General features: G+C 36.2%; 1 protein-coding gene across 1 annotated transcript; it reads right to left on the bottom strand.

Annotated features, from left to right (window-relative positions):
* Positions 1–1,545: 1,545 nt before the first annotated feature.
* On the bottom strand, positions 1,546–1,846 carry LOC104890713 (60S ribosomal protein L27a-3). Its single transcript, XM_010676290.4, has one exon. It carries the CDS (start codon positions 1,825–1,827, stop codon positions 1,546–1,548), a length of 282 nt encoding a protein of 93 aa, XP_010674592.2. The 5' UTR covers positions 1,828–1,846.
* Between the last annotated feature and the right edge of the window lie 11,635 nt (positions 1,847–13,481).

Raw genomic sequence — 13,481 nt, 5'->3', positions numbered from 1 at the left:
AAAAATAAGATACAATCAAACAAGGTTAAATCAAATTCATCTTCGAAAAAACTACAATGAACCAGATCGGGCAATACAATGAAACCCCTTTGTATTTGTTGCTGAATCAAACAGCTATTGATGAGGAAGTCTATCATTTTGACATAGTTTGGGATCAACATTCTTAATCGAGCCATGTTTACCACATCCGAGATTCCAATACCTTCATGTTAAGTCTCAAACTTAACCAATGAGAACAATTTCTCATACCTAAAAACAAAAAAACATACTCACAACTCCTATAGGATAGAAGGAGATCTCCACAACAAAGACTAAAAAAATCTCATAAAGGGCTGCGCCTTTATAAAAGGCGCAGCCCTTCTGACTAAGTAGGGCTGCGCTTAAGACTAAAAAAATCTCATAAAGGGCTGCGCCTTTATAAAAGGCGCTTTTATAAAAGGCGCAGCCCTTCTGACTAAGTAGGGCTGCGCTTTTGAAGAAAAGCGCAGCCCTTCTTAAAAAAATTTGAAAAATTCAAGTTCGCGGGCTTCAAATATTAAGCGGGATTCGTCAAATATATCCCTCATTCTTCTCTCTCCTCTCTCACGTCCCTCATTATTCCTTTTCCTCCTTCTCTCACATCCCTCCTCCCTCTCCTCCTTCTCTCTAATCCTCTCAAAAACTCCCAGAAATGTTGCGACAAAAACGCTGAAATGATTTGCACGAATCATGCCGACGGAGTCCGATTGCCTATTGTGATACCTTTTCGGAAGCGGAACGAGCCAACGAGTCAAACACACCGATATGCGGTGACGTTTAGGCTTTTTAAGCCATCCGAGTTCGTTTAAGCCTCCAAATAGGCATTTTAAGTTTTTCCGAAATTTTTTTCCCTTAAATTTCTCTTTGTTTATATATTTTGATTAATGTTCTTGTATACTTCTCTTTGTTTTGATTAATGTTCTTGTATACTTCTCTTTGTTTATATATTTTGATTAAGAGAACGTATTGTGTCGGACTCGTCCGACCATAATCTTGGTCGGACGACTTTCAGGTGGTTCCAATTTTTTTTCAGGTAGTCTTCATTTTTTTTCAGGTAGTCTTCATTTTTTTTCAGGTAGTCTTCATTTTGTTTTCAGTTAGTCTTCTTTGTTTTTCAGTTGGTTTTTGTGCTTCAGTTGGTCTTTATTCTTTTTCAGGTAGTCTTCATTTTGTTTCAGGTAGTCTTCATTTTGTTTCAGTTTGTCTTTTTTTTTTTTCAGTTAGTCTTCTTTTTGTTCAGTTGGTTTTTGTGCTTCAGTTAGACTTACTTGGATTTCAGTTGGTCTTTATTCTTTTTCAGGTAGTCTTCATTTTTCTTCAGGTAGTCTTCATTTTGTTTCAGTTAGTCCAACTGAAAGAAAACAAAGTCCAACTGAAAGAAAACAAAGTCCAACTGAAAGAACACAAAGTCCAACTGAAAGAAAACAAAGTCCAACTGAAAGAAACAAAAGTCCAACTGAAAGATACATAGTCCAACTGAAAGAAAACAAAGTCCAACTGAAAAGAAAACTAACCTCTGCTTTCTCTCTATTCTTTAGAAGCCTTCTCCTTGACGTCATCAGGTACCATTGACCAAAGCTTATCAAGGTTGACTATGGGGCAATGAAATTTGTTACGAAGCCTATGAAAATAACGCATACCAACTTTACCAAAATACCCTGGATGGTATTTATCGAACATGATTCTATGGTGATGCATACCTCCAGCATTACCTCTACCTCCTGGATGTTTTCTGTGTTTTCCCACACGACCGTGTCCGGCTGACACGTGGCCTCTCTTCTTCCTGTTTTTCTTGAAACGGATAGTCATGGTGGAAGATTGGGAATTCTTGAAACAACTTTTCATGTCATCGTGAATCCTTGGGATCAAAGGTTCAGGTTGTGGTGTTCCAAACCACGGGAAATCGGGTTTCAGGAAGGGAAACTTTGGCTCAGACGATGGGGCGTTTTGTTGGGCGAAGGTTGTGGTGGCGTCGTTGCTGTATATTATAATACTGGGCTCAGCCCGTCTGACGAGAATATTGGGTCAGACGGTCTGACCCAATACTTTCACTTTGATTAATGTTCTTGTATACTTCTCTTTGTTTTGATTAATGTTCTTGTATACTTCTATTTGTTTATTTTGATTAATGTTCTTGTATACTTCTCTTTGTATATTAGTTTTTGTTCCTTTTTTTCATTTTCGTTTCATTCTTTTTTTTGTTTTGGGTTTAGTATTTTCGTTTCGTTTCTCTTCTCTTCTGTTTAATTTCAGAAAATGTGAGATTATGAGTTAAAAAAATGTCAAAAAAAAAAAATTTAATTTTTTTTTGGTAGGAAGGGCTGCGCTAGTTAGGAAAAAGCGCAGCCCTTCTAGCTCAGAAGGGTTGCACTTTTTCCTAACTAGCGCAGCCCTTCTGGGCTAGAAGGGCTGCGCTTTTTCCTAACTAGCGCAGCCCTTCTAGCTTAAGGGCTGCGCTTTTCTAGCGCAGCCCTACTTAAAAAGTGAAGGGTTGCTACTGAAAGGGCTGCTGTCAAAAAGCGCAGCCCTACAGGCCTTTTTCAGCGCAGCCCTTCTTCATTTTTCCACTAGTGAAGGAGTATTTGATTGATTGCTTGCGTTTCGGATGGATGCTAAGTTTCAAGGATGAGAGGTGTCTAGCAATACCTAGAACTTAAAGTCCAAGGATTCGGAGTTTACTAGGCATGATTGTTTTGTTCATGTCTTTGTGTGCTTGAATTCGTTTTTCATTGCTGAAACTGGATAAGTGCGTGGCATAATTGTCCTCAAGATAAGCTTAGTTACCTTGAGTTTTAGTTCCCTAACTCGTGGCATTCTAACTTCCTTTTTTAGTTTCTGTAGTTCGTATACTTGATTGATCATTCACTTGTGTGTTTTCTTGGATTGTTATTGGAAAAGTTTGGTGCAATATATCTGAATGATTTGTTTAGTAGTAGTAGCGATGGAAGGCTGATGGTGAAGCATTTTTTGACTAATTTTGGGAATCATGACACCTTATATACATATGTGGTTCTTGTGCTGATGGTGATGTTCTATTTAGGTATGTCATGAAGTAGATTCGACTTGCTCGATAAACTGACAGACTTCGCAGATGTGCTCACCAAGAGGTCGGTTTTAGATGTACTTAATTTTTAAATATATTATTTTTAGTTTGCATTTCGTTTGGTTCTTTGCTTTCTGCTATTATTGTAAACTATTGAATTCAAGCTTCGCTTAGAAAGCTTTTATTGGATATGAAAAGGATGGATAGTAATCGTAGTATGTTTGGTATATCTATGCCTTCAAGATTGGTTATCTTTAACCTTGAAGAATAATAGGAAATAATTTATGGTAGAACATAGCATGACATCCGAACAATGACAATTACCTCCTCCGTTCCTAAACTACAAAGGTTGCATATGAATGATAGATTTAAAAACATACCACTTGACAAATTAATGCAAGGATTAAATATTGTACTTCCCTCTTTCTATTATAAAAAATCCATAACTAAACATATTAGTGCTTCCAGAATACGGCTGTAACACAAAAAAAATCGCAATTTTAGAAAAAAAAACTAACCTGGCTGAAAGTGCTTATTAGAGTAACACACAAACTGAATCTAACCAGCTATCACTTATTAGAGCATTAGCAAGTCTATTAGAACAATATATAAACTTAAGCAAATACACAATCACATTATGGATGCTTTATTGTATATATGTGCTTGCGGCTAGAAAATCAAGGACATAAACATGGCACATGAGTGGGCAGTGAGGCAGTCCCTTTAGATCACTAAGGGAGTGAGATGAGTGCCCACACCCCCGCTCACACCACAACAATGCACACACACTGCATAGTGCAAACACAACCCTGCCCACCCCGTGCACATACAACCCTTCCCCCCCACACCCTCCTCTACGTGAACCTGAAATTCCATATATATTTAGGCTTTCATGTGAACAGAATATGCTGATTATAGCCTAATTTGTGAAGCCTAATTTTGCAGGCTATATCCTAATTGATTTCCATACTCTAGATTTAATTGGTTTTCAGACACAAGCCTAATTTTTAGTTAAGATCCCTGAAAACATTTGTCGTGAGCTTCACTTTGAATCCAATGTGAAGCTATTTCCCCTGCAAACATCCTAATTGATTTCCAACACAAGCCTAATTTTTACATCCTAATTTTACATGCCATGTTCACATGAAACTCTTTCAATGCCCTAATGGATATCTCTTGATTTAGGATGTGATATCCATATTTTACATGGTTATGCAAAACCTCAAATTACCGTTACAATATTTTGGAATTACGAATACCACAAAACCACCCCTCCCACTTTCTCTACATTCCTCATTAGTGCAGCTCCTTAGAAATATATGATTCCAGACGAAAAAATTTCAAATTCGGGTAAGTTACCCATCTCTCCTTGAATGTATCTCTTGATTATCTACTTTAGTTAATGTTTGCTCGTATCTAAATTAAGACGTGATAGAAACTCATATCTAAATTAGAGAAGTTAGGATAAAACTAGGAAAAGTGAGCTAGGAAGGAAGGGGGAAACATGACAAAATAGGAATAGTTTGGCTTTCGTAAAATGTCTAAAACTAATTAGAGAAAAAGATAGGTATGGAGGGAAGATATGGTAGAAGGAAAGAGAATGAAGAAGTTGGAGGTCTAGAATTAGAAAAAGTTAAGGACTGAGGTATTACATAACTTAATTGTCATATGGTAATAATCGGTGGAGACCAGCGCCACAGCACCGCCCGAATCTCCCTCCTTATCAGCACTCGAATCGGGTTGAGTCACAATAACCTCACCATGATATTATTAATAAATGAAGTGTAGCATAAAAATCACAAGTGTAGCAATTCTACAATATTATTAATAGTCATGTAGTTAAATATCAAGACATCAAATGTTGCAATGACATATAAAATGAGTCTTAAACATGGAACTTAATCAAGGAAGCACAAAGTGATTAGAAGCAAAGACAGAGAAACATGTAACACTAAAATTCGATTTCGCAAGTTGAAAAACACACTGTAACAAATCACTGACAGTACATAAAAGCACATCAATAGAAAATTATTCGCGATCCGCACTGAAAATCAGCATTTCAAAAAAGGCGGACCAAACAACTGTTTATTTTTCGGTCTAGACAAAAAATTAAACATTCAAATTTTGCATATATTTGAGTCCGGCCAGTTGGTTTCCTTCTCGCGGGACCAACTTGATAGTAGTATCCGAAAAGAAGTTCGCCCGAAGCTGGTTCCAAACAATGACAGCTGGTATATTCATATCATCCTTGTCAATATTCTTCCCCAAGGATATATCCCTAACGCGCTACACCGCATCATTGTTATTATTACAAATGGTGTGGTGGACCCCAGCTCTTCGTTTCATTGAAGTAAACTCAATGAAACCACTACACTCTAATTGAGTGGGGTCAGTCACACCAGGAATCCACTTGGATCCTCGGTCAAGAACCTCTCCAAGTGTATCTCTACTGACCCACGCCACAGCACCCCCCGAATCTCCCTGCTTATCAGCACTCGCGTCGAGTTGAGTCACAACCTCACCATGATGCAAATCATCAGGACGATCCTAGGGTTTTTTGTAAGCATAGTCCTTCATGGAGATAGACGCTAAGGTAGCGCAAACCTGCACAATAAACATATAAAAATAATTAAAAGGTTATCAATTGAACAAACTCCCAAAATCCAGCAACTAACACCTAATATAATAGCAAAAGAGCACATAAAATCGACCTTATAATATCAAAATCACAAGTGTAGCAATTCTACAATATTATTAATAGTCATGTAGTTAACTATCAAGACATCAAATGTTGCAATGGTATACAAAATGAGTCTTAAACATGAAACTTAATCAAAGAAGCATAAAACGATTAAAAGCAAAGACAGAGAAACATGAAACACTAGAATTCGAGTTTGCAAGTTGAAAAACACACGGTAACAGATCACTGACAGTACATAAAAGCACATCAAAAGAAAATTATCCGCGATCCGCACTCAAAATCAGCATTTAAAAAAATGCGGACCAAACAACTGTTTATTTTTCGGTCTAGAAAAAAAATCAAACATTCAAATTTTGCATATATTTGAGTTTGGCCAGTTGGTTTCCTTCTCGCGGGACCCACTTGATAGTAGTATCCGAAGAGAAGTTCGCCCGAAGCTGGTTCCAAACAATGACAGTTGGTATCTTCATATCATCCTTGTCAATATTCTTCCCCTAGGATATATCCCGAAGGCGCTACACACATCATTGTTATTATTACAAATGGTGCGGTGGACCCCAACACTTCGTTTCATTGAAGTAAACTCAATGAAACCACTCCACTCTAATTGAGTGGGGTCAGTCACATACACCAGTAATCCCCTTGGATCCTCCGCCAAGAACCTCTCCAAGTGTATCTCTACTGACCCACGCCACAGCACCGCCCGAATCTCCCTCCTTATTAGGACTCGCGTCGAGTTGAGTCATAACCTCAACATGATGCAAATCATCAGGACGATCCTAGTGTTTTTTGTAAGCATAGTCTTTCATGGAGATAGACGCTAAGTTAGCGCAAACCTGCACAATAAACATGTACAAATAATTAAAAGGTTATCAACTGAACAAACTCCCAAAATCCAGCAACTAACACCTAATATAATAGCAAAAGAGCACATAAAATCGATCTTATAACATCAAAATCACAAGTGTATCAATTCTACAATATTATTAATAGTCATGTAGTTAACTATCAAAAAATCAAATGTTGCAATGACATATAAAATGAGTCTTAAACATGGAATTTAATCAAAGAAGCACAAAGTGATTCAAAGCAAAGACAGAGAAACATGTAACACTAGAATTCGAGTTTGCAAGTTGAAAAACACACTGTAACAAATCACTAACAATATATATAAGCACATCAAAAGAAAATTATTCACGATGCGCACTGAAAATCAGCATTTCAAAAAATGCGGACCAAACAACTGTTTATTTTTTGGTTCTAGACAAAAAATTAAACATTCAAATTCTGCATATATTTGAGACCGGCCAGTTGGTTTCCTTCTCGCGGGACCCACTTGATAGTAGTACCCGAAGGGAAGTTCGCCCGAAACTGGTTCCAAACAATGACAGCTGGTATATTCATATTATCCTTGTCAATATTCTTCCCCAAGGATATATCCCTAAGGCGCTACACTACATCATTGTTATTATTACAAATGGTGTGGTGGACCCCAGCTCTTCGTTTCATTGAAGTAAACTCAATGAAACCACTCCACTCTAATTGAGTGGGGTCAGTCACACCAGGAATTCACTTGGATCCTCGGTCAAGAACCTCTCCGAGTGTATGTAACACCCCCAAATTTCTCTCTTTATAAAGAATATATTTTAATATAAACACTTGAGAAACTTGAGAGTATTACCGCCACGTGATAACGTTAAAGGCTAAAACTACTAACTACTAAATTAACAATGCAGCGGAATTAATAAAAATAACTTCTCTTTATTGATAAATAAAAATTTATTGTTTCAACTATGACAAAGGAGAAAAAAAAATAAAACATAATGACTACTAAACTAAGCTATGTAGTACTCCTCACTAGCTCCCCATATGTAGTATGCATCAATCAACCTGAAAAATCTGCTCACCAAAAGGATCATCACAGGGACAAAGCCATAAAACAAAACAAAATACGTGTCAGTAAAAATACTGAGTACATGTATATGCGGAAATTTAAACACTTTATTAAACATTCAAAGAATATTCATATAAACCTTTCTTGAATACTTGAAATAACTTGTATAAATTCCTTGGATACTTGTATAATATAAAGTATATAACTTTGATAAAACTCCTTTCCTTGCCTAGGTACCTTTCCTAAAGTGTGCACACCCCCCAAGTTTAGTATTCCTTACTGAGTCTATTACGAGGGGAACTACCTTGTCCACATGACTTATACAAAAAGTACATGGGTAAAAATATAATAGCTACCGTTCTTGTTAGTAAATAACAAGCCGTGGCCTCTTTATAATTGTGATCATAAAAGATCATATAACTAAGAAAAATCTTTCGGAAATAATCCTCCTTTATAAGAATAAAAATTCTTATATATAAAACTTTTGCCACTTAAAAGACATAATATTAATCACTTGCTCATATCAAATAATCTTTGAAAATAATCTTTCTTTGTAAATAATAATAATAGTACTTATAACTTTAGCCAAATAGTGGCGTAATATAAGCGACTTGTTCATAAATCCTTGAAACTGATTTTTTTACCATACTCGAAGATTTGTAAATTGATGAGATCATAAGTCAAATTAACAATGCAATCTGAGCAATATAATGTTGTACTACTATGTTATACTGACGCATGGAATTTCATAAAGTTTCATGAGCAGGTAATTTAGACAAGTGTGCATTAATAAGTTTTAAAGATCAATTACATGATAACTACAACTTTAGTATTACGGTTATATAACAAAAAGGCAATAACTTACTGAGCATATCTAACAAATCTCTTGATAATAATCTATATCACTAGTCTTACACGTAGATGTAAATCTTTAGCATTACTAAAACATGATGAGCATTCATATCTTTTTTTTATCAACTGCCACTCAGCCAACATACTACTCTATATAGTTAATTTAGATGCAAAGAAGTCAGTATATAGTATAGAATGTATAATCAGGTTTTGACGCAAATATTCATATGCGGCATACAAAAACTTGAAATATAATTACTTTAGATGCATGGAAGACAGATGGCTAAAGTGGTAACAGTTCTTATGCGTGCGTAAAAAAAATTCATGTGGTTCATGTTAAAGCATTAAACAAATAAAAACATGTACATCAATAAAAATTTAACAGCCTAGAATATTTAAATATTTACATATACACGCACCTTTAATAATAATAACTACTAGGGAGGAAAAAAATAGAGAAGGTAGGCTAAGAGGGAGAGAGAGTTTAAACTTGAGAAAAGAGATTTATTCCTCAAATTTGGTGTGAAGAATATGGTGGGTGGAGACCCCTATTTATACTAGTTGGGGTAAATATGATAAGAATAGGAATAGGAACTAAAAGATAGATTTTTGAGAAAGATAATTAATTTTAGCTAGGATAAAATATCTTTTATGATAATATAGGTAGAATAGAGGAATATTCCACAAGATAAATAGTCTAGATGCTAATTAACCAAAAGATAAAACAAACAAATTAACCAAAAGATAAATAAACAAAGTAACTAAATCTTGAAACAAAATAAACTCACTGGCGTGAGTTCCTTCACGTAAAGATATGTATATTTTATTTTTTCTTTTTTTTTTCTTTTTATATAAATCTTTTGTAAATCCTTTTTGAAATTTCTTTTTAAAAAATATCTTCTAACTACTTGGATTACAAGTTGTAAACTTAGGCCCAGTATATAATTTGGGCTAGAATTTATTTGAAAACCCCATAATTTAATACAAAGGCCTATTTAAAACCTTAATAATTAATAAAAAGCCTTTTTAATATATAAAACCTTTTAAAAAAATATAACTAATAACTTACTAAAATACGGAGTATTACAGTGTATCTCTAGAGACCCACGCCACAGCACCGCCCGAATCTCCCTCCTTATCAGCACTCGTGTCGAGTTGAGTCACAAATTCACCATGATATTATTAATAAATGAAGTGTAGCATAAAAATCACAAGTGTAGCAATTCTACAATATTATTAATAGTCATGTAGTTAAATATCAAGACATCAAATGTTGCAATGACATATAAAATGAGTCTTAAACATGGAACTTAATCAAGGAAGCACAAAGTGATTAGAAGCAAAGACAGAGAAACATGTAACACTAAAATTCGATTTCGCAAGTTGAAAAACACACTGTAACAAATCACTGACAGTACATAAAAGCACATCAATAGAAAATTATTCGCGATCCGCACTGAAAATCAGCATTTCAAAAAATGCGGACCAAACAACTGTTTATTTTTCGGTCTAGACAAAAAATTAAACATTCAAATTTTGCATATATTTGAGTCCGGCCAGTTGGTTTCCTTCTCGCGGGACCAACTTGATAGTAGTATGACCGAAAAGAAGTTCGCCCGAAGCTGGTTCCAAACAATGACAGCTGGTATATTCATATCATCCTTGTCAATACTCTTCCCCAAGGATATATCCCTAACGCGCTACACCGCATCATTGTTATTATTACAAATGTGTGTGGTGGACCCCAGCTCTTCGTTTCATTGAAGTAAACTCAATGAAACCACTACACTCTAATTGAGTGGGGTCAGTCACACCAGGAATCCACTTGGATCCTCGGTCAAGAACCTCTCCAAGTGTATCTCTACTGACCCACGCCACAGCACCGCCCGAATCTCCCTTCTTATCAGCACTCGCGTCGAGTTGAGTCACAACCTCACCATGATGCAAATCATCAGGACGATCCTAGGGTTTTTGGTAAGCATAGTCCTTCATGGTGATAGACGCTAAGGTAGCGCAAACCTGCACAATAAACATGTACAAATAATTAAAAGGTTATCAATTGAACAAACTCCGAAAATCCAGCAACTAACACCTAATATAATAGCAAAAGAGCACATAAAATCGACCTTATAATATCAAAATCACAAATGTAGCAATTCTACAATATTATTAATATTCATGTAGTTAACTATCAAGACATCAAATGTTGCAATGGTATAGAAAATGAGTCTTACACATGGAACTTAATCAAGGAATCATAACGCGATTAAAAGCAAAGACAAAGAAACATGTAACACTAGAATTCGAGTTTGCAAGTTGAAAAACACACTGTAACAAATCACTGACAGTGCATAAAAGCACATCAAAAGAAAATTATTCGCGATCCGCACTCAAAATCAGCATTTCAAAAAATGCGAACCAAACAACTGTTTATTTTTCGGTCTAGACAAAAAATCAAACATTCAAATTTTGCATATATTTGAGTCTGGCCAGTTGGTTTCCTTCTCGCGGGACCCACTTGATAGTAGTATCCGAAGAGAAGTTCGCCCGAAGCTGGTTCCAAACAATGACAGTTGGTATCTTCATATCATCCTTGTCAATATTATTCCCCAAAGATATATCCCTAAGGCGCTGCAGCACATCATTGTTATTATTACAAATAGTGTGGTGGACCCGAACACTTCGTTTCATTGAAATAAACTCAATGAAACCACTCCACTCTAATTGAGTGGGGTCAGTCACATACACCAGGAATCCACTTGGATCCTCGGCCAAGAACCTCTTCAAGTGTATCTCTACTGACCCACGCCACAGCACCGCCCGAATCTCCCTCCTTATCAGGACTCGCGTCGAGTTAAGTCACAACCTCACAATGATGCAAATCATCAGGACGATCCTAGGTTTTTTTGTAAGCATAGTTCTTCATGGAGATAGACGCTATTGTAGCGCAAACCTGCACAATAAACATGTACAAATAATTAAAAGGTTATCAATTGAACAAACTCCCAAAGTCCAGCAACTAACACCTAATATAATAGCAAAAGAGCACATAAAATCGACCTTATGACATCAAAATCACAAGTGTATCAATTCTACAATATTATTAATAGTCATGTAGTTAACTATCAAGACATCAAATGTTGCAATGACATATAAAATGAGTCTTAAACATGGAACTTAATCAAAGAAGCACCAAGTGATTAAAAGCAAAGACAGAGAAACATGTAACACTAGAATTCGAGTTTGCAAGTTGAAAAACACACTGTAACAAATCACTAATAGTATATAAAAGCACATCAAAAGAAAATTATTCGCGATCCGCACTTAAACTCAGCATTTCAAAAAATGCGGACCAAACAACTGTTTATTTTTCGGTCTAGACAAAAAATTAAACATTCAAATTTTGCATATATTTGAGTCCGGCCAGTTGGTTTCCTTCTCGCAGGACCCACTTGATAGTAGTATCCGAAAAGAAGTTCGCCCGAAACTGGTTCCAAACAATGACAGATGGTATATTCATATTATCCTTGTCAATATTCTTCCCCAAGGATATATATCTAAAGCGCTGCACCACATCATTGTTATTATTACAAATGGTGTGGTGGACCCCAGCTCTTCGTTTCACTGAAGTAAATTCAATGAAACCACTCCACTCTAATTGAGTGGGGTCAGTCACACCAGGAATCCACTTGGATCCTCGGTCAAGAACCTCTCCAAGTGTATCTTTAGTGACCCACGCCACAGCACCGCCCGAATCTCCCTGCTTATCAGCACTCGCGTCGAGTTGAGTCACAACCTCACCATGATGCAAATCATCAGGACGATCCTAGGGTTTTTTGTAAGCATAGTCCTTCATGGTGATAGACGCTAAGGTAGCGCAAACCTGCACAATAAACATGTACAAATAATTAAAAGGTTATCAATTGAACAAACTCCGAAAATCCAGCAACTAACACCTAATATAATAGCAAAAGAGCACATAAAATCGACCTTATAACATCAAAATCACAAATGTAGCAATTCTACAATATTATTAATATTCATGTAGTTAACTATCAAGACATCAAATGTTGCAATGGTATACAAAACGAGTCTTAAACATAGAACTTAATCAAGGAAGCTTAAAGCGATTAAAAGCAAAGACAGAGAAACATGCAACACTATAATTCGAGTTTGCAAGTTGAAATACACACGGTCACAGATCACTGACAGTACATAAAAGCACATCAAAAGAAAATTATCCGCGATCTGCACTCAAAATCAGCATTTCAAAAAATGCGGACCAAACAACTGTTTATTTTTCGGTCTAGACAAAAAATCAAACATTCAAATTTTGCATATATTTGTGTCCGGCCAGTTGGTTTCATTCTCGCGGGACCCACTTGATAGTAGTATCCGAAGAGAAGTTCGCCCGAAGCTGGTTCCAAACAATGACAGTTGGTATCTTCATATCATCCTTGTCAATATTATTTCTCAAGGATATATCCCGAAAGCGCTGCATCACATCATTGTTATTATTACAAATGGTGTGGTGGACCCCAACTCTTCGTTTCATTGAAGTAAACTCAATGAAATCACTCTACTCTAATTGAGTGGGGTCAGTCACATACACCAGGAATCCACTTGGATCCTCGGTCAAGAACCTCTCCAAGTGTATCTTTACTGACCTACGCCACAACACCGCCCGAATCTCCCTCCTTATCAGGACTCGCGTCGAGTTAAGTCACTTTAGAAGGGACTCCAATATTTTCTTTTCCAATCGGTTTCTGAGAAGGAGATTTTCTAACTAAGGATTTTTTAAGTATGGGCCCTTTAACTGGGATTTTCTTAGGGAGGGTCACATGCCCACTCCTCAGATCCACCAAATCCTTAGTAGTTTCCTTATGAGGTTGTGTTTCCACGAGAATGTTCGAGTCCGAAATTTTTTCCAAAATTTGTTGATATCTTATGATAACTTCCTTATTTCCCACCTC

Source organism: Beta vulgaris, chromosome 3, assembly GCF_026745355.1.
Source record: "Beta vulgaris subsp. vulgaris cultivar EL10 chromosome 3, EL10.2, whole genome shotgun sequence".
Taxonomy (NCBI): domain Eukaryota; kingdom Viridiplantae; phylum Streptophyta; class Magnoliopsida; order Caryophyllales; family Amaranthaceae; genus Beta; species Beta vulgaris.
Note: the sequence above shows the minus strand (reverse complement) of the source record. Positions and strands in the feature narration are given on the sequence as shown.